The sequence below is a fragment of the Dendronephthya gigantea genome, unplaced genomic scaffold (genome assembly GCF_004324835.1).
Source record: "Dendronephthya gigantea isolate DGI-Jeju-01 unplaced genomic scaffold, DenGig_1.0 000001F, whole genome shotgun sequence".
Taxonomy (NCBI): Eukaryota; Metazoa; Cnidaria; class Anthozoa; order Malacalcyonacea; family Nephtheidae; genus Dendronephthya; species Dendronephthya gigantea.
This window is the reverse complement of record NW_021163011.1, coordinates 2,430,312-2,451,201: the sequence shown is the minus strand read 5'-3', so window position 1 is coordinate 2,451,201 and position 20,890 is coordinate 2,430,312. Positions and strand designations below refer to the sequence as shown.

At 36.6% G+C, this 20,890-nt stretch overlaps 1 protein-coding gene across 1 annotated transcript in view; it reads right to left on the bottom strand.

Annotated features, from left to right (window-relative positions):
* Nucleotides 1-1,302: 1,302 nt before the first annotated feature.
* LOC114529625 (dynein heavy chain 3, axonemal-like) overlaps nt 1,303-20,890 on the bottom strand; it is a 53,400-nt gene continuing 33,812 nt past the window's right edge. The window contains exons 59-97 of the mRNA XM_028551425.1: nt 20,622-20,822; nt 20,159-20,314; nt 19,659-19,754; nt 19,218-19,322; nt 18,609-18,742; nt 18,062-18,179; nt 17,864-17,917; nt 17,603-17,689; nt 17,256-17,306; nt 17,063-17,128; nt 16,731-16,868; nt 16,498-16,578; nt 16,211-16,315; nt 15,209-15,313; nt 14,991-15,064; nt 14,603-14,689; nt 14,063-14,234; nt 13,750-13,875; nt 13,459-13,636; nt 13,021-13,097; nt 11,977-12,063; nt 11,675-11,768; nt 9,664-9,776; nt 9,414-9,551; nt 9,223-9,320; nt 8,828-8,930; nt 7,349-7,408; nt 7,055-7,147; nt 6,779-6,877; nt 6,086-6,147; nt 5,744-5,804; nt 5,568-5,627; nt 4,934-5,026; nt 3,069-3,141; nt 2,783-2,883; nt 2,513-2,575; nt 2,352-2,399; nt 2,067-2,127; nt 1,303-1,892 (exon numbers count right to left, since the gene is read on the bottom strand). Of these exons, the coding sequence (XP_028407226.1) occupies nt 1,747-1,892; nt 2,067-2,127; nt 2,352-2,399; nt 2,513-2,575; nt 2,783-2,883; nt 3,069-3,141; nt 4,934-5,026; nt 5,568-5,627; nt 5,744-5,804; nt 6,086-6,147; nt 6,779-6,877; nt 7,055-7,147; nt 7,349-7,408; nt 8,828-8,930; nt 9,223-9,320; nt 9,414-9,551; nt 9,664-9,776; nt 11,675-11,768; nt 11,977-12,063; nt 13,021-13,097; nt 13,459-13,636; nt 13,750-13,875; nt 14,063-14,234; nt 14,603-14,689; nt 14,991-15,064; nt 15,209-15,313; nt 16,211-16,315; nt 16,498-16,578; nt 16,731-16,868; nt 17,063-17,128; nt 17,256-17,306; nt 17,603-17,689; nt 17,864-17,917; nt 18,062-18,179; nt 18,609-18,742; nt 19,218-19,322; nt 19,659-19,754; nt 20,159-20,314; nt 20,622-20,822 (3,864 nt within the window). The 3' untranslated portion in view covers nt 1,303-1,746. The remainder of the gene's footprint in view (nt 1,893-2,066; nt 2,128-2,351; nt 2,400-2,512; nt 2,576-2,782; nt 2,884-3,068; nt 3,142-4,933; nt 5,027-5,567; nt 5,628-5,743; nt 5,805-6,085; nt 6,148-6,778; nt 6,878-7,054; nt 7,148-7,348; nt 7,409-8,827; nt 8,931-9,222; nt 9,321-9,413; nt 9,552-9,663; nt 9,777-11,674; nt 11,769-11,976; nt 12,064-13,020; nt 13,098-13,458; nt 13,637-13,749; nt 13,876-14,062; nt 14,235-14,602; nt 14,690-14,990; nt 15,065-15,208; nt 15,314-16,210; nt 16,316-16,497; nt 16,579-16,730; nt 16,869-17,062; nt 17,129-17,255; nt 17,307-17,602; nt 17,690-17,863; nt 17,918-18,061; nt 18,180-18,608; nt 18,743-19,217; nt 19,323-19,658; nt 19,755-20,158; nt 20,315-20,621; nt 20,823-20,890) is intronic.

Genomic DNA, 20,890 nt, shown 5'->3' with positions numbered 1-20,890 from the left:
GCAGTTTTCAAAATGGAAACATCAATCTGCTTTGCCTGCGCCAATTCTCCCACTTACTACAATTGGAGCAAAGGAGCATGCCAATTTCCAAAATGGCGGAAGAGAAAACAAAGTCCTTTCGTTTATTGCCGCTATTTTTAAAACTCCCGCCCGCAAGTCGGCGACAAGGGGTAGGGCAGATCATGGTCGAATATACCATATTTCGGCATATTGGATTGAACCTTACCATGGTTGAGTATACTATATTCCGGTATATTCGATCTGCACTGAGGTCGAATTTACCATATTCTGGTATATTGGATTGAACTTTACTATGGACCTTACAAAAGTCGAATATACCATATTTCGGTATATTCCTGTAATGCCATATACTTGTAATCAGAGATCAGTGCCTGTAATAAACAACCAAAACAAAAGTCCTGTTTTTACACTACACAGTCTACACTTATCATTGCCAATTATGCGTTTTGCCATGCAAATTTGGTTTATCGACCAGAACATACAAAGATTTCTATCAGTAAAGTAGCCTAATATAAAGTAGCTTTAATATTGCTTTTAGTAAAGCCATATTAAAGCCAGTAAACAGTTATAAATGCGTGTCAATGTGTAAATAAATTGCAATAAGACTTATAAATTATAATCGCTGTAGATTTCTCAACCAATAGAGAACCCGGCCCAATTAAAATGGTAACAAAATTACAAAATAGCGGTAACTCGGATTAAGATATTAACCCGACACCGTTAATAACAATCATGCACTGTTTTCCGCCCGTTTCTGGGTGTTTACTTTCAGGCTGCAAACAACTAAGACTGAACCCAAAATTTAGAGAGGCTCGAATTTACTGTTATGCCAGTTTTGACTATAAGGAACCAACTCAATAACCTTCTTGGCCGCCTGTATAGTTCAAAAGCCGGTTAGCTCAACCCTAGCTTATAACAAACCTTTACATCAACATTTTAGATCTCGCAGGCAAATAAGACCTGGACAAATAAAACGTTTCCGTCGCCATTCATGATCATTTTGCGTTTTCTGCTTTTTATGATTATGCATCCGACCGAATCTAGCATAAAATTACCAGATCTGGTCACACTGCCAGGAAATAGGGAGAAATAGTGGTGTATTTTATGAATGTTTATGCATCCAATTCTTTTCTGCAAATGCATAAAATGTTATCATGATGAATGATTTATAGTACTGATAAAAAAGGATGGACCGTGCATCAAAAAATAATTGAGTGTAGTTGCATGAAAATGTACAGTATTATTATAAGCATTATATAATATATATATTACATATAGAAATAAATAAAAATTGATATCTAAGCACAATAATTATTATGATGAAAATTTTCATTACATTTCAAATATATTGCCCGTATTATCATTTAGATCATTGGTTATTATATAACGGTCAATCTTCTGTTACCTCATCCACTTTATATTGTTTGTGGAAGGGTATATATTAATATAAGAGGGAGCGGGAGTTTCTTAAGGTGGCTCGATATAGTTCAGCCCAACGTAAATTGAGCAAAGAAGAAGAAATAAGGTGGAAGTGGAAAGATGTTAACAATGTTATTCGGTAAAAGGCTGCCCCCTCGCTTTGAAGCAGAATACTGAGAGATTATCATAGGCTTGTTTTAATTGATATTTTTCGCGGTTTTATGGGGGAGGGGAAGGGAGGGGAGGCATTTGGGTTAAATTAGGGGTTAAATTAAATAAGGGGTAAATAATGAATATATTCACAAATTAGTCATTCAACTGACATAGCATAGCAACACCACGTATTATCCAGTGATCTGGTGATTTGTCAGATGGTAACTGGATTGTGAGAACATAGTTGGTAGAGTGTCCTGTCGTCGAAAGAACACCACGACGTGCAATTGTCTTGTATACTACAGATAGAATCTTAATGATTATAAAAGCAATCTTTCTGTGACATGAGAGGGCATGTTAATTTAGTTTAGGACCAGGCGTTTAAATTTTTTATTTCAAATTGAGAATAAAAGGAAAGTCACTCAGATGTTCTCCCAAAGTTTGAGATTATATATAGTGTTTCAAAAACGTACCTGGGCAATCATACACATTTCTTCGTTCAGTACTCGATTTAACACCTGGTACTAGACATATCTTGGATTTTGTTAAACAAAATATGAGCATTATTATACTTACACAAAAGAAATACTACAACTCGTCCTCATGGAAGCTAGCGCATAACTAAACCAATATACCAACAGATCGCAATATTCACCAAAATAAATTTGGTCAATATTCAACACAACCCAAGTTATAAACATACCTACGAAGGTTCATGCATGGTTATATTTCACAACCCAACTGTAAAAAAAGGATACAATTGGAACAGTGTCATAGAGTACTTTTGACAAAGATTCCCCGATAACCTGAAAATATAAATCAATTAGCTTTTATTTATACTCAACGTTGTTAGAAATATGTCCACTGAGCATATTTCGATGAATGCCTCCGAAATCACATTACTCATTAGTGTTCTTACCATGTTATCTCGATCCCATCTCGCACCTTCCATGAATAGTCCTCTTATGTACACACCGTTTTCCTACAACGATGGTAATAAAATAATTTTAAAACTGACCGTGCTCAATATATTAAGTAGGCAGCGAATGAGCGAAATATACAGAGGAATATATATATTTTGTACCTCATATGAGAAATAAGAATACAAGACGGCAAACATCACAACGAGGTTTTAACAAAGTTATAAAAATAAAAATAACTTAATAAGCAATATATAATGCGTGCTTACATGTTTACTCGCTATTTTGATATCTTCCTTCATAACTTCAAATTCAAAGTCCAGGCGATCAATTGATATTTTGTGTTTTCGAGCATAATTCTGGGTGACTCCTATTGAAGAAATATACAATTTCTTCTATGAAAAGAATGATGTGATTTATCAAAAGAATGATGAATTATGATAATATTCCAACTCAAACCGACGAAGCCAAAGGCACAAACTGTTGATTTTAAACCCATATTTGTTGAAGGCTCAACACTTTTATACAATGCAAAAATTAAAAAAAGCATTGTACCTGTTAGAAATGATTGCGTAAAGTAAAATCCCGAAAGCCAAAAAACTCTTGGAGGACCATTATCAAACCATGTCTAGAAATATACAGATGAAAACAGAAAGTTTTCAGTGTTATTAGTATGGTGTTGTATAACTAGTGCATGTGAATATTAATAAAATTAATCAGATGGATTTTACCACACAAAGAAACTGTCAGTAACGAAAACAACGAATGAACATTACAGAATATACGATTGCAGCATACAAAAAGGGAAAGTATTATATAGTAAGTATATATAGTATAATTAGTATTATATAGTAACTTAACTAATGTTCTAAAATCAAACATTTTTTTCGCAAGTGCATGCATGGGAATCAATATCCATGGTGTGAGGAGCTGTCAGAAACGGCGACTATTATTTTTTAGGGCATGCGTGAAAATTCCCCCTAATTACACCCCTTACTTGAAATTAAAAAGATAAAAGGTGAAAACGTGGGTTATTAGTTTCCATGCCTACGCCACTTCAACATCACTGGGATGTTGATGGTGACCATCAATTCAGGCAGCAGACGAATAAAATTGAAAACAATTATATCCGACTCCTTTTTCGGCTCCTTTTTGGGCACAACAATCTAAGAGGTATTCAATAAGTGCCTAATTGAGCCGTCATGCGCGATAAGCTTTAATATACGATACAAATAGGACAAAGCAACTAAGGAACAACCCTTGCGAGCACGCGCGATGAACAGTGGTCCGGAACGACCCTTGAGAGCACACGCGATGAACAGTGGTCCGGAACGACCCTTGAGAGCACGCGCGATGAACAGTGATCAGGAACGACCCTTGAGAGCACGCGCGATGAACAGTGGTCCGGAACGACCCTTGAGACATAGAGATTATAAATAAAACTAGAGGAGTCATCGAGGAAAAATTGGGGAGCGCGTTAATGGGGGGCAAATCCAAGTCCCGGATGTTCACTCATTCATGATGTCCGAGGCCAAAATATGTCGTTTTTAACGAGTTTTTTTATTTCTAAATGTTTTTTTGCCTAAAATATCGTCTCAGGATGTCTAAATTAGTAAAACCAGTTTCAAAAAGCACTGTTTTTCCTTAAAAAACCGGCAAAGCGACCTAAATAACGAATATAATTTTTTTAAAATTGTTGCTAACGTGGTTGCTAAGGAGGCATTGATCTAGCCAATCAGCGCTTGGCTTAGCATCCGGGACTTGAATTTGCCCCCCATTATCGCGCTCCCTTTTTTGACTGATGTTTCCGATACCAATGCCCCCTCTAGTGTTATTTATAATCTCTATGCCTTGAGAGCACGCGCGATGAACAGTTGTCAGGAACGACCCTTGAGAGCACGCGCGATGAACAGTGGTCCGGAACGACCCTTGCGAGCACACGCGATGAACAGTGGTCCGGAACGACCCTTGCGAGCACGCGCGATGAACAGTGGTCCGGAACGACCCTTGAGAGCTAGCGCGATGGACAGCAGTCCGAAACGACCCTTGAGAGCTAGCGCGATGAGCAGTAGTCCGGAACAACCCTTGAGAGCTAGCGCGATGAACAGTAGTCCGGAACAACCCTTGAGAGCTAGCGCGATGAACAGTGGTCCGAAACGACCCTTGAGAGCTAGCGCGATGAACAGTAGTCCGAAACAACCCTTGAGAGCTAGCGCGATGAACAGTAGTCCGGAACAACCCTTGAGAGCTAGCGCGATGAACAGTGGTCCGGAACGACCCTTGCGAGCACGTGCTATGAACAGTGATCCGGAACGACCCTTGAGAGCACGCGCGATGAACAGTGGTCCAGGAAAAAATGTTTACTTCTTGAAAGATTTTTATGTAACCTACACGGACATGTAAAGACTTTCAAAACGTACCTGGAAAAATTGAATCCTTTGGATAAGATCATTGATATAACTTCCGAGTGGCTTAAGTGAAGGATAGGAGTTCGCCGCCCACATAGCTGGGACCTACAAAAATCATTAATTGCATAACCATTTTCAAACATGCACACTCCAGTTTGGAACACGCAAAAGGAATGCCAACAAGTCATTGCATGCCTATTAGCGTACGTACGTGTCTTTATGTCTCCTATTGACCCAGCCTAGTCCCATGGCCTTTCGCTTCCTCTTTAATATTCAAGGGATTTGCAGGTCGACCGGGAAGGAGTGTAAAGGCATGGCAGAGTTTTTGGTTCCGGATACTTTCTGAAACAGGAGACCTGCACGGCCTGTGACTTCAAGGCTGTGCTTCCCGAAGGCGGAAAGCCATGGGACTAGGCTGCTATTGACCTATTCTAATTAGTAACTTTAAAAAGCCTTCACTTAGTATAATAAATCACCATGCAGACACAGATTAGCTATATAGTTATCTGTGAGGTAGATGTTATATTTATTGGCATAAAAATATACCTTGAATACATACATGTATTAATTCTTCAGGTAATATTGTTGCTACAGTTACATATCAAACAAATAAAAGATAATGTGCTTATCACTGCATGTATTATACCTTGCCTACTAGCATACTGCCAAAAACACCTTCTAACTCGGATGACATAACAACCAAACCCTATAATAAAAGTTACGAAGGAAAATATATATCGATTAGATATAATTATATAATCCTCCCCAGATTGAGAGGGGAGAGACTGGCGGTAAAGGCAGGAAAGCAAAAGATTCATGTACCTTTAATGCTTTGAGTAATGCCTTTAAACTCGAACGTACGACTTGCGTCAATTTATTAAACCTATAAGATAGCCAAAGGAAATTAATGGGCATGCATTATATGATGTGTGACATTACGTATAGCTACAAGGCCCGAAATGAACTTAAAAGACTTCATTAATATTGATACGGCACATTAAGAGTTCGACGTCTAAAACGGGCCTAAGCAAAAAATAAATTAGAAGACGCTTACATCACACGTACTATAATTTTATTGGCATTCAAATTTCATCGTTGGACGAATAATGTGGTGGTAGGGCATTTTACGATAAATACCAGTTGTACTAAGTTGGCAAGATATACCTGATCAATTCCTGGTGTAGTACGGTATTCATAGATTCTTCATAACGCAGTGGGTACTTTTCCTAATAAAAAAACAAAAAGCAAATACAGGGTGTATCAGAAAACTATCATTTTATCAAAATATCTCAAAAATATATTTACGTCTAAGTATTTTAGCATCTTCTGGCTTATCTAACAGTAAAAACTAGCAGAAAAATTAACCTTGAAAAGCGGGAGAACGGTTTTTAAAAGCCTCATTTTTAACCGCTTGTGCAAAGAAAATGAGAGGTTGAAAATCCAAGTTCATTTAAATATCATACATAAACCTTGATTTTGTATAATTATAGACAAATCGCTTTAAGCGGTGGGGAAATGGGGGATACATCGCTTCAAGCGGTGGGGAAATGGGGGAGAGGACAAACAGCAAAATTTCCATCAATTTTTTTAAAATTTAAAAGTTTGCTCTGAAATTATTTAAAACTTTGAAGAATCGTCTGTAATCATTAAAACAATGGAATACAAATATTGTTTTACAATGCGTATAGGAAGGGGGGGGGGAGGAAGTGGGAAGGGCAAGGACAACTGAGGACAACAAGCAAGTTTTTCATCCAGATTTTAAAATTTGCTCTAATTGGCAATAAATACATAGTAGATATGCAAGAATCGATTTCGGATATTAATTTAGTGAATTATGCGGGATGTGTCAATGTTTACCTTTACAGCTTCAATGTTGAAATCCGCAGGAAGTTTAGATAAAATATCGACCGCAAGCTCCTGGATTACTTCGTGAGATGACTTACCGCCACTAGAAGACTGAAAATGAAAATATGCCTTTTACATGCATGTTAAAAAAAGCTTTAACGAAAAAGCTAAAATGGTTTAATGAACCTCGTTTGCTTATTAAAAGTGATGTGCAGAAAAGCCAACTAGGCACCTTAATTCAAATTCACCTTACCCTAAAACAGAGGTTTTCACTTTCACATGGCTTACCTGACGGGGCAAAGTAAGAAGAATGCTATCAAATAGTTGATTTGTTTCCCTCTGATTTTTAGTTATATCTGCATTTTCATGAAGACCAAACACCTAGAGGCAAGAAAAACTGCATTTGACACAAAATTAATTGTTCTCATATTGCGCTCATCAATTCTCAAGAGCTCTTTCTTCTTCTCTCCACTTCAAGAAATTTATTTATGTCATCCATTATGACTGCATCATTGTTGTACAGAACGTTATCGAAATGGGTATGAAAAAATTATATATATAGACGGCAACAAAATAACCTACTTCTGGGTTAGAAATGAGAGGCAGTTGTTTGATGTACTCAATGTAACTTTCGTACGAGCCCTAAACATAGAATAGAATTAATACCATTAATATATACATGCACTTACTTGTTTATCCATTAATATATACCGGTACACTTACTTGTTTATCCATTAATATACCCGTACTAGTTTATGCATGATTTAATTTTTTTGACTATTCACAGTCAATTTTCAATCGCACGCATAACGTACGATAATCATGACAGTTAGCAGATGTTGGTAATAATATTTCATGTTGGTCGAAGCAGATTAGTGAACTTTAAACACAAAGCTTAACACGATTCACACGTTTATTAATCAAAATGTTTTGTCTTAAGTTAATACTTAATAGTTAACATGCACCGAAGGACTTATAACCTCATTAACGAACGAAACTTACGTTAAGATCATTGTTCCCTACTGGCTGGGACTGCCAAATTCGTTCGTTACCGTAAAATGCCAGGCCCTCATTGGTTGAACATTTAGTGTCAGGTATGATATATTCATAATCGAAAATAAGTTTGCAGTTCTGTTTTGCATAAGTTCTTTCAACGCAAGTTGATTGCTTAAAATATATTCTAATCTTAAAACGCCTTTAAGCCTAGTTTACACTTGTCTGGGATTCCCTTTGGGCTTTGTCCTCAGACAAAGTTGACCGCTGGTGTGAAAAATGCTTTTCTGAGACTATCGGAAAGTAATACAATGGATCCTCGATTCTTAGGAGCCAGTGTGATCCAGGCCTTACACTGATCGATCATTATATATAGCTTATGCATGTACATTCAAGTTCATTTGACGTTATGTAGACCCTAAAATTCGCTCGACTTCATGGATTACCCTGCGTCCTCTCATTGAAGGCAGTAAAACTTTTAGTTCTATACTAGAAGTTCATCTATTCTCGCAGCTTGGTAATTTCAACTAAATAAATGTTTGTTTGTAAAAGACTGCTTCATATTTCCATATTTATTGTGCTGAGAGAGCATGTCCCAAAGGACTAATAGTCTTGATCTATCTTATGAAATGAAAATTTACACCGGCATTGCATGCGAGTTATAATTGTTTTCTAAAATTTCACAATGTTGTGCTTGTTGCAGGTATATGGGATGCTTTTTCCACAATCCTATGCTACAAAATTTATGGAAAATACCGAAAATATAACGAATTTTGAAAACATTGCAATCGACTATTTACTTTTAACGAACATCAACATGCTTACATGCATACATCGTCTCATTTGCAATTATTATACATCTAGCCAATCACAATTAGAACTTTTACGTTCGTACATTTGCATAACTGAATATAACGTCGCTTACGGTCTTCGGTGCATGTTAACTAGTACCTACATATGACTTTTCACAAGAGAGTTAATTATTGGAATTGAATACATATATACAAATTAACATGGCATGTATGTTTGATATGATAGTACCATGGAACAAGAAGATGATGAATATACCTCCTTAGGTGGAAAGTAGTTGCCACTTTCTGAGTATTTGTAGTTTTCTTGCACAACAACTTCTTGACAGTAAAAGATCGATAAGATGCTTAGAATAAGGCGTCTGCGAAAATAAAAGACAACAACAATTTTTGGGGGGAAAGGAATTTTTTTTACAAGATCGATTGTTTAAGCCTTATTCTTCGTATTGCAGGTCGCAAAATACACCACAATATACCGAAAACTGTACCCTCGGTATTTTGCCAAATCTGCCACAAATATTATTTTACGATTCTAAATTCGAACGCAGAAAACAAGAAGGGAGAGAGGGGTGGGGTGGATCATGGAATGGGCATGAGAAATTATGCCTGTAGTGAATTTCCAGTCAATGTGTTTCTATGGTACATGAATCCAACCTGTCCCAATTGTCAGTCACTCTCCCACCATAATTGCATTGACCAATAAGATAAGTTAAGGCGTCGTACGGAACGTTGCTGTAGTCATTTAAAAACATCTAAAAGTACAGAATATATGTCTGAGAAATGTAGTTGATACAACCTCTGTGATGTCTTGCATCACACATATCATCCAAAAAGTCAATAATCACCTGCTGTTGCCGAACACTGATTCTTAAATCGGACTCGTTAAACTCGTAAGAAATATTCCAGCCAAGTGGACCGAAATTTCTTCTCTCTTGCACCAGACCATGGAAGAAACATAAGCCAAAAAGCATTTTCTTCCATACCTAAATATTAGTGGAAACCGAGATGAAGGCGATTTTTGTTGAAGCTTGTTGTATTTTATAATCCTACGCTACGATGGGTGATAGTTCTCTAAGTGGGCCAATAGTTATCCACCTCAGGTTTGTTGCAACCATTGAAGAACGTGGGGTCCAGAATTGGATAGCTATGATAACTTCGCAATAGGTTGGAACGAAGACCTTTCGGTGGTTCATTAGTCATTTTGATACCTTAAAAAGATCAAAAGTGGAGTGAATTACTAGATGAATTTACCTAAGTTTACCTCCAGTGCTGTAAAATTCCAGGTTATAAAACTGGTTCAATAAGCTTAATTTTATAAAGTGTAAAAAGTTGATATTTTACTACTTCTCTAATGTAACGTGTAATGTAACGTGTAATGTAACGTGTAATGTAACGTGCAATGTAACGTGTAATGTAACGTGTAATGTAGCGTGTAATGTAACGTGTAATGCAACGTGTAATGCAACGTGTAATGTAACGTGTAATGTAATATGTAATATGTAATGTAACCTGTAATGTAACGTGTAATGTAACGTGTAATGTAACGTGTAATGTAATATGTAATGTAACGTGTAATGTAACGTGTAATGTAACGTGTAATGTAATATGTAATGTAACGTGTAATGTAACGTGTAATGTAATATGTAATGTAACGTGTAATGTAACGTGTAATGTAACGTGTAATGTAACGTATAATGTAACGTGTAATGTAACATGTAATGTAATATGTAATGTAACGTGTTTATTTATTTATTTATTTATTTCAAAACTTCATGTACATGAATAACAACGACACATACATAGGCAGGTGACAACAGGGCTATAACACCCTAGCTAAGGCCACCCACCTCTATTTAAAAACGAAAACAGACAGAAGGACAGACGGACGGACAGAAAGACAAACGGACGGACATGATCTAATACTAATCATGATCTAACAACAAGATGAGTCAAGTGACGGTTGGAAGAAGTTTCTGATGGTGTTGCAACGTAGACATATCGATCGCCAGGTTGAATTGATGTCAATGTCGTAGATATTTCGAAGAGCGGAGGTGTATGTAGTTTTAAGGATTGCTTTAAAAGTGTTATATGCAGGAATTTCTTTTAGAGGTGTAGGTAAAGTGTTCCAGAGTCTTGAAGCGCGAACAAAATAGCTAGTTTGAAAGCATTTAGTCCGAGATTTTGGAACTTGCAGATTTAAAGAGCATGAGTTTCTGAGGTTGTTAGGTGGTAGTGTTGGCAGATAGTTTGGTAAATCAATGTCATATTTTCCATAAACACATCCATGTAGAAATAGTAAGTCCTTGATTTCATGCCAGTAAGAGAGAGGAAGCAGATTTGTCCGGGTTAAACGTTCTTGATATGGAACAGAGAACCTGGGTGTGCCAAGAATATAAGATGTAGCCCGCCGCTGAACTCCCTCGATGTCCTTCATTTGGCTGATGCTCTGTCCAGACCAAACTTCGCTCGCGTAGTCGACATGGGGACGCACAAGAGTCAGGTAAAGCAATCGCTTAGACTGCTCACTAAATGACTTGGTGTGCCGCTTCAACAGGCCAAGCATCCTGCACGATTTACCCACTGCAGCTGATGTATGCTGACTCCATTTGAGGTCGGATGTCACCAGGACACCGAGGTCTTTTTGGCTCGTGGTGGATGTTATAGCATGGCTACCTACCTTATACCCAAAGCACACCGGGGTTCTCTTTCTGGAGATGGTGAGTGATTCACATTTCTGTTGGTTAAATCTCAAATGCCACTGTTGACTCCATTGAAACAGAATATCAAGTGCTGCTTGAAGAGAGTTGGCATCCAAGGTGTCACGAATAGTTTTTGAGCACTTCGTATCGTCAGCGTAGAGGTAGAGAGAAGAGTCGTCAACGGCGGCAGAAGGAAGATCGTTTACGAAGATCATGAACAATAACGGACCCAAGATGGAACCTTGTGGTACGCCAGAGAGTGTAATGTAACGTGTAATGTAACGTGTAATGTAACGTGTAATGTAACGTGTAATGTAACGTGTAATGTAAATATTACATCCCTTATTTGATAAATTGAAGCATCTCCACGCATCATATGATAAGAACAAAGTAATTGCAATAGTTACCATTTTGTAAAATAGAGACAGGAAAGCTATTTGTTGGATAGCTGGTCAACCATAATCTGAAATTTGGATGGGTTTTTGCCTCCTGCGTAATCGACTGAAATAAAAGGAGAATTATGATGATCAATGATTATTATTTATTATATTGTGCAGAAATACAACGGAAAAACGTAATAACGTATTGCTTCCACGTTATTATACAGGCTCATAGCACGAGTGGAAATATTCTAAACATTATGTTAAAAGCACATAAATTATATAATCCTCGTATACTTTATAATCCTCGCGAGTTGGATATTACGTACCTCTTCACAAATTTTTTCCAAGGTTGGTAACCAAGAGATAGCCAGATGGCAATTTTGTAAAACAACCCATCTTCCTTCTGTTGTGGCCTGAGAAAAAAGTCGACGCATGGTCATATTCGCCGAAAAAAGCCGGCGAATATGACCATGGCCGTATTTGCCATTTTCCGGCGAATATGACCATGGTCGTATTTGCCATTTTCCGGCGAATATGACCATGGTCGTATTTGCCATTTTCCGGCGAATATGACCCTGGTCGTATTTGCCATTTTCCGGCGAATATGACCGTGGTCGTATTTGCCATTTTCCGGTGAATATGACCATGGTCGTATTTGCCAATTTCCGGCGAATATGACCATGGTCGTATTTGCCATTTTCCGGCGAATATGACCATGGTCGTATTTGCCATTTTCCGGGGAATATGACCATGGTCGTATTTGCCATTTTCCGGCGAATATGACCATGGTCGTATTTGCCATTTTCCGGCGAATATGACCATGGTCGTATTTGCCATTTTCCGGCGAATATGACCATGGTCGTATTTGCCATTTTCGGGCGAATATGACCATGGTCGTATTTGCCATTTTCCGGCAAATATGACCATGGTCGTATTTGCCATTTTCCGGCGAATATGACCATGGTCGTATTTGTCATTTTCCGGCGAATACGACCATGGTCGTATTTGCCATTTTCGGGCGAATATGACCATGGTCGTATTTGCCATTTTCCGGCGAATATGACCATGGTCGTATTTGCCATTTTCCGGCGAATATGACCATGGTCGTATTTGCCATTTTCCGGCGAATATGACCATGGTCGTATTTGCCATTTTCCGGCAAATATGACCATGGTCGTATTTTACTGAAATATATTGCTAAACTTTTTGCTCTCACATGAAGAATAGCTGCAATTTGATTCGTTCAAGAGAGGTAATAAGACCTAGTTCAAACGTCCCACTTCTCATGCGTCAAACACCATGTGTTTGCACGGGCATTGACCAATCGAAATGCTCATATGAAAATCCGATTATCATGCATATGGCTGTACCTTCGTTATCATTTTCGCTGCTATAGGTCCTTGACCTTGCCCAAGTGAGATAGTATCACAATTTGATCGCCCAACACCTGATATAAAAATAAAGCCACATGCATGATGAGTGTTTTTAATCTTATAGTATATTAATAATGAATGTTTTCATTCGTGCAATGGTAAGAATATTTTCATGAGGTTAAAGATGGAATGTTCCATCCAACGAGGCGAAATTTGTTTTATATGACACCCAAAAAAATCAACTTAATGAATTATTTTTTCAAGTAAACATACTGCAAATAATATAAACACAATTAGAACTTAGTGAACAGAAGCAAAATTAGTAAAATGGAAATTTTTATTTAATGCCACCCCCATTATTGTCATCCAACAATCATGTATAAATTAAAACGTAGGCCAGTTTAGAATTATTCATAGCTCTGAAAATGAACTTACCCACATCGTCGGCAAATTTCAATAAACTCGCCATTGGATCAGCGCCAGGAGAAAGAATAAATATCAAAGGCACATAGCAGTTAGAGTCTTCATAACATTTATCTAATTCGAATGTTGGTGGTTCGACATACAATAAGCTGAGATTATAGACTATAAAATCTTGAATTGCCACGGTCATCTTAAAAATCAAAGAATGACAGTACACAAAATTCTTAGTAATTATTGCTTCAAGAAAAATATAAAAGAAGAATGAAAAGAATGTTTACAGAAAACTAATAAAATGATGCACACCTTATCTGGTCTAAGGCATCGCAATATGACCAGTTTTTGGAAGTTGTTTAAATCGTCATTCCAAGGATCAGGCAAATTCTCTTTATGTGGTTCAGACGAGTCATAAACTTTCTTCCACGCTGAAACCTTAACAATTACCAGTTACAATACAGTTAAAACTTCTCGACACAAAACTAACCAATCCAAATACAAGTCAGTTACTTCGATAGAGCCTATACGCTCCCCCTCCCCTATTACGATCATGCAACAGTAAAAACTTCCATGCAGGTATATACAATTCCATGAATTCCATGATATGCAACTTGCTACATACGTTCTTTTCAAAATGTTGACGTAGGCCAGAAAATGCAGCCATGTTTGAACATCTGACAATCTCCGCCCATGATTTGTCCAATAGCCAACCAGGCGCAGGATTACGATGTTTATTATCTAACGCTACTCCACCGGTCAATAAAAACCTCCACTCTTCGTCATCCATCTTTCCTCTATACAAAGAATTAGATACATGCGTTAAACCAATAAGATCTGAAAATTACTATTAAACAGAATTGGGTGAAAAGCATGTGTGGTATATTAACAAGCAATCGTTTTCATAAAATATTTTTTCAATTAAGAATAGCTGATATTTTTCACACAGATCCATGCACTCATCTTTAGAGTAGCGTTGAGAACTCGTAAAACTCGATTGTTATATATTCAGTACCGCAGCGAGCCCGACGATCTAGTTCCGCTATATATGCTAATATTTTGTGAAACATAAATAATTAGTGAATAACTTAAAATTGCATTGCGGGACTAAATCGCCAGCCTTGCTACGCCCCTGAATATACATGGGATGTAATTATACACTCACTTTCCTCTCAAAATTCCAACACACAGAAGAAACGAAAAGAGTAACTTGTCTTTTTCAAACAGCGATCGACTGATATTCAAGTAAACACTAAAAAGGAGAACAGTCTTTAGTCATTACACCTTTTAATAATAAAAAGTAATTAATGTAAATTGAGACGGAAATCTCAGTTTTAAATATTTTATAAAAATTTCATTAAACATTTGAAATATGGCAAACGTGCTTTGATTTAGAATTTCCACATGTGCTCTCTAATACTCGGTAATCTTGAAAAATTACAAATCTGGGGGGTGAAGCACAAGCCCATGCATGATCCACCCCCCGTAAAATACACCACATAAATTGAGATAATTAAAGGTTCCAGAGCTAAGATTTTCATTCCTTATTATACCTGTAGGAAAAATGATCGTTCAAATTATAGATCCTCGTCGCCAAATCCCCTGATCGTTCGCTGCTTGCTATGGACTAGATAAAAGTGAACCAAATTAATTTTGTGGATTCAAAAAACGAATAATAAGCAGTTCGTGCTATGAAAAACAAGTCCTGATATATAGGTTATCCGGTTGGTATTGTGAAAATCACATGTCGCAATAAACGTGTATATAATACCTGCAGGTATAATTTAACAAACCAAGCCAACGAATACTGATACATCGGTTCGATATTAGCCAGTGATGAGACTGTGAAGAACAAAATAGACGAATGCTTCGCCACCTATTAGCAAAATGAATAAGTTATATTTATATCCAACCTTATTGTTGGAGTATATAGGGTGGTGGATTTCACATAACAGAAGTGGCTGTAAAATATTCCTTATACATTTTAAAACTATAATCCGACATGCATGTCATAGAAAATGTATTGAATTGTATATGAATTGATGCAATATTGGTTTTATCAACACTTCCAATCACAGTTAATTACGTCACAACATTATCGTTTTAAATTTAGAACCACCTTAAATGAGATGGATTTCAAGTTTACTCTCACAATCTATGTGCAAAGATGCAAAAAACCTTCTATAACTCGTGTATGAAAATAATTTTTTGTTTTGACTAACAAGTCTGGAAATAAGCCATAACGCAGGAACGAGGCTCGTGGTCTTGGCCAATCAGCATCGTTCTCGTGTTATGGCTTATTTCCACATTTATTGGTCAAAACAAAAAAATCTTTTTCATGCATGTGTTGAAGAAGGATGTTTTGCATCTTTGCACGTGGCTCGTGAGAGTAAAACTTGAAATCCATCTCATTTAAGGTGGTATTTCATTTAAATTTAAAATGTTGTGCCGTAATTACCGAAAAGGTCTATTGCAACAACAGTTAAGGCTAATTTCCACTCCGGAAAACGAGCAGCGGATCGGATTTTTTTCCAAGCTGATCCAATCCATGAAGTCATTTGGGATCGGATGAAAAACAGTTAAAACTGTTTGAACTTTTTTTTATCCGGTCTCGGACGCTTTCCGATCAATATAAGCCAAACATTTCAACAGACTACGCACGCGCGGATTATCTTTCGTTCCGATCCAATCCGATCCGCTGCTTCTTTTCCGGAGTGGAAATTAGCCTTTACTGATATATCCATTTAATACAATGCGATATAAGTTACTATACCGGTTGATAGCCGTTTCTTGTTTGATCAATTTCTTTTTCTGTCTTCGTAGCGATTTCCTGCTTCTCCAAGATTTCCTTCGAAAGTAGTTTACTGGATGAAAGAACCTGTAAGACAGACATGGTTCATATAAAAAATGCAAGATAACTAAGTCACCTACAGAATATCTGTCATGCAAGCGGTAACTAGACCTTACAAGGCCTGATAGAATTTCAAAAAAGATTTATTTTGGAGGGGTATTTTAAGACACTTTCTAACAATGAAATTCGAGACGAAACTGGTTTCAAACCTCAATTGCAGTTTCATCCTCTAAAATATTCCCTTCACACGTGGACAGTACTTCCAGGATTTTATCCTCAATTTCCTTTAACTGCAAATAAAAATACAGCGTTACAAAAAAGAGGGAAGATTGTTTCGTAAAAAAGAATTGTGACAAAAGAAAAAATAATTGCCATAGCGCTATACAAAAAAGCATTAATGCATGGGGAAGAGAAAGGCGATATAATAATACAATGTATATACCTGTTTCTTATTTTTTGCACTCTCCAAAATTAACATGTTTTTCTTTTCTTCAAGTTCTGGCTTTTCCTTAGCAACAACAATACCAAGCAACTGATCTTCCAGCCCGAGTGGCGTGATCATAAAGTTCAGAAGGGTCACCTATATATCATGAAATCTGATTAATACTCCGAGGGAGTGAATGAATTTAGTCATTAATCTGAGATAATTTGATGAATTACCAATAAGCAACCACTATAATTATATACGAGCATATTTTAAAAGGAGATCATTGATTGATATCAATATATTAATTATATCATGCAATATTTTGTTATATTAAGTGTTGTAAATACCTTCACCGACACTTCTGGCAAGTAATGCGGATTCCTAAGTCTGGTGGTTATGTAGAATCTGAAGTCCTGTATTCACAGAATCAAGTGACATCATAGATAAGTAAAACTGATAAAAATGAGTGGAATATTTTACAGACTAGCTTGGTCAAAGAAATACATCTAAATCTCTGTAAAAATACATTTGTTGCAGTACCTTACTGAACTCTATGAAATTTTCGCCCATTTTCAAGTATTCCACGCCGCCCTAAAATATAAATTAATGTCCTTCAGTGGCAGAAAATAAAGGCAAAAAATAATATGACAAATTATGCAGCAATATCACATTATATTCCTATATTATATTATCTGACTGTGGAAGTTGGGAAGTAAACACTCTGACTCGTATATCTCTAAAATAGAGCAATGAAAGGGAGGTATATTTGTTCGAAAATAATCTTATGCGTTTGAGAATTCTTCTGTGTCATTTCCCTCCGCAGAATCTTTATGAGATTCTTCGCAAAGACTCGCGTTGCGAGCAATGATATGGATGTATATGCTGACCTGTTTGAACGTCTGTTTAAGAAGCAACGGTTCTAACACTGGATCCAGCTCTTCACCAACATTCTCGAGCAAAACTGGTGTGCCGAACTAAATAAAAATACGCATTTGCATAACTTATAAAATTCAAGGAATTATGGAAATGAGGTGCACCAAGCATATCTCATCTTTCATACAAGATTCTCACAAAACGTTTTCTATATCGCTGGATCGTTGTGTAAATAATCACAAGCACTTCGAAGAAGAGGGTATGCATGCATATACCTGTATGCAATTTTCCAATGTTCTAACAAAATTTTGATCGGACAACTTGATGATCTAAGAATAAAGATAGTTTATATTAAATTCTTCAATTAAATAACAACACGCATTCGCTAATTTTTTTTGCAAGTATCAACATATATATATGTAGTATGAAAGCACCACAGGCCAACATAAATATAGCGACAAGCCAACAGGAACCTGCAACTTATTTGGTTTCTCCATATTCTTTATCCAATAATTCGCCTGTCCTTGTGGATCAATCATCAACGTCCATCTCTGAGAGTTTGTCACGATTATACCATTTTCGATAGAAAAACTAACAAAAAATGATTGAAATACAATTATCGGTTAGCGGAAGTGTTTGAGACTTAAGAAATTACCTTAAATAATATTACGCCGTTATAATGATTTCTAAGCCCCGGAGTAAAGAATAGAGGTTTGGAAAGAGACAAAACTAACATGGATGAAGACAATTTTTATATGCACAGCGATAATACATACTTAAAGGGGATATTATATTTTTAGTATAAATTTCGAGGTGCATGCATGACTATTGATTTTCCTGTATTCTGATTTGTCACTGAAGATTCACTGTCTCTGAAGTAATTTTAAATTTTTATGAAATTATGTTGATTATTATTTGTAAACACCTCGAAATTTATACTAAAATAATACACTGTAGGCTTGTAATTACCTCGCCTTCGGCGACTAATTGTTAAATAGATGCCGAAATTATATTTAATACCTGTCAACTGGCAAACCAGCAATTTGCCAAGTTCTTGTTATCACGGCGTCACCCAGAGTTCCAAGTAGAGAAAACTGTTCTGAAACTGGAATCTGCTTTTCCTTGCACAATTTCCACCACTCCTGGACACTTTCCTGTTAAGAAAAGAAAATAATTTGATGTTTTTCGTATCCGCACATATTTTCTTAATTGCTAGGATATAATTTAGTGATGTGCATGTATGCAGTTCAGTAGAAAATTGACAGAAAAGAAATATTTCTTTGGCAATGCCCGGCATAAATTCGAAGATTTCAATGTCATGCATGGATATACTGAATAAAGAATTATCAGCGATTAAAGGATTCGTTATACAGGAAATGTAAGTATATTTCTAATTAAAAATATATTTTGGAAAATTTCAAAATATCTGCAGATAACGGTTGCTAAATGTCGTGAAATGATGAAATACGAATACATATATGAATGATTAGGAATTTTTTTTACTTCTTAGAGAAAATCCTGGAAACCACTCGCCATTAGTAATATAAATAAATGGAAACCACTCGCTATTAGTATAATAATGGAAACCACTCGCCATTAGTAATATAAATTAATAGGGACTGTAGAAACCTGTCGAAATTCCACTGTGAACGGTCCCAGATAAGCAACAATGGCAGATGATAGGAGAACATCACCGACTATATTGTTGTAGGTATCACCAAGATCCTCCGCACACTGCAAGCAAAAAAGTCGAATTAGACAAGTGGAAAACCAAGCAGTTACCGACAAATACAACATGCCAACTGAGCTGCTGAATCATGTCCACCGTGCCATTTCAATTGAACCTAACCTAACCTGACCTGACCTGACCTGACCTGACCTGACCTGACCTGACCTGACCTGACCTGACCTGACCTGACCTGACCTGACCTGACCTGACGTAACGCAACGTAACGTGAGAACATGTTATAATATATGCACAGCAAGTATATATTGTACTGGTCGAATGTTCTTCAAACCAATTATATGGATAAACAGAATCTTGCACGATAACTAAAAAATGTCACGAACCTGGATCCATCTTGACTTTTCTCCACCAAGACCTTTCAACAGTTTTTCTGCTCTTGTGAGTTTCTCTGAACACAGCTTAATATTTCGTTGCAAGTCCTGGTCAAATAAACATTACCGTTTAGAATGATTGTGAATGTCTTTTACGGTCTCATCGATAATTTCATATAAATCATGAATTTTCAGGTTTCCAGATTCTTAGAACAATGAAAAGGCCGGTGGCCGCTAGACCTGAAAAAACCGCTCAAGTGCTTAAAACGAGTAAATGTGAAATTATTGCAAAATATCAACATCTAAACATATTCGGTGCAATCATTATAACGTTCCTGCATTTATTTCTCAGCAGATTTAGCATAATCGCAAAAAGGAGTTTCAAGGAATAAAAAGAGGGGAACACACCCCTCAAGTTCCTTTCCTGCTGAAGATTGAGTTTGGATATTAAAACGTCAATAAATTTCGTTAACATATAGAATCGATATACTACTTCAGTAGGTTTTTTTTACCTGCTTTTTAGTAATCTTCATGTCATAATCATTGTTCAGAGCCTGAAGCTTCCCTTGAACCTCAGCAAGCGCCGATCTTTTTTCATCCAAACGACTCATTTGAATATTTAGTGTATACTGTGCTTCTTCCAATTTTTTCTTTTTTGGTGCAACAAGCTAGAGGGGGAGGGGGAGAATTTGTTAAATTTAACAAAAAATTATTGGAATGTAACTACTGATGATTGCATATAAGTTATTTTGCAATTGTTATTCTGTTTTGCATATAAGTTATTTTGATATAAAACAGCAAAACTTGTTACAGAAACATAATCTGGATCAATAAATGATCTTAATTATACATGCATGCTAATTGCAAGGATTAACATACTGAGATATGTTAATTTTCTAGAACATTTCCAACATTGCCTGTTGCAATAAAATTTGCAGATAGCTGAAATCATAAATTTTCGATGTAAGAATTCACCTTTGCAACTCTGTCGTAGACCTCAATTGCCCTCACCCAGCGACATAAACCTTCGCACGCAGAGGAAATATTTTTGATCAGAGATGGGTCAAATGTCGGATTGCTGACATACTTCTCACGAATTTTCTTGATCACTGGCGGTGGTATATTATCCTTGTCGAAGTCCTTCAGGTTCTCAAGAAACTTTAGATCACCTAATAACTGATGGGAAAAGAAATGGATATATGACTTTCTAAACCTATATTTGAATCACTTGAAAACCTAGAGCG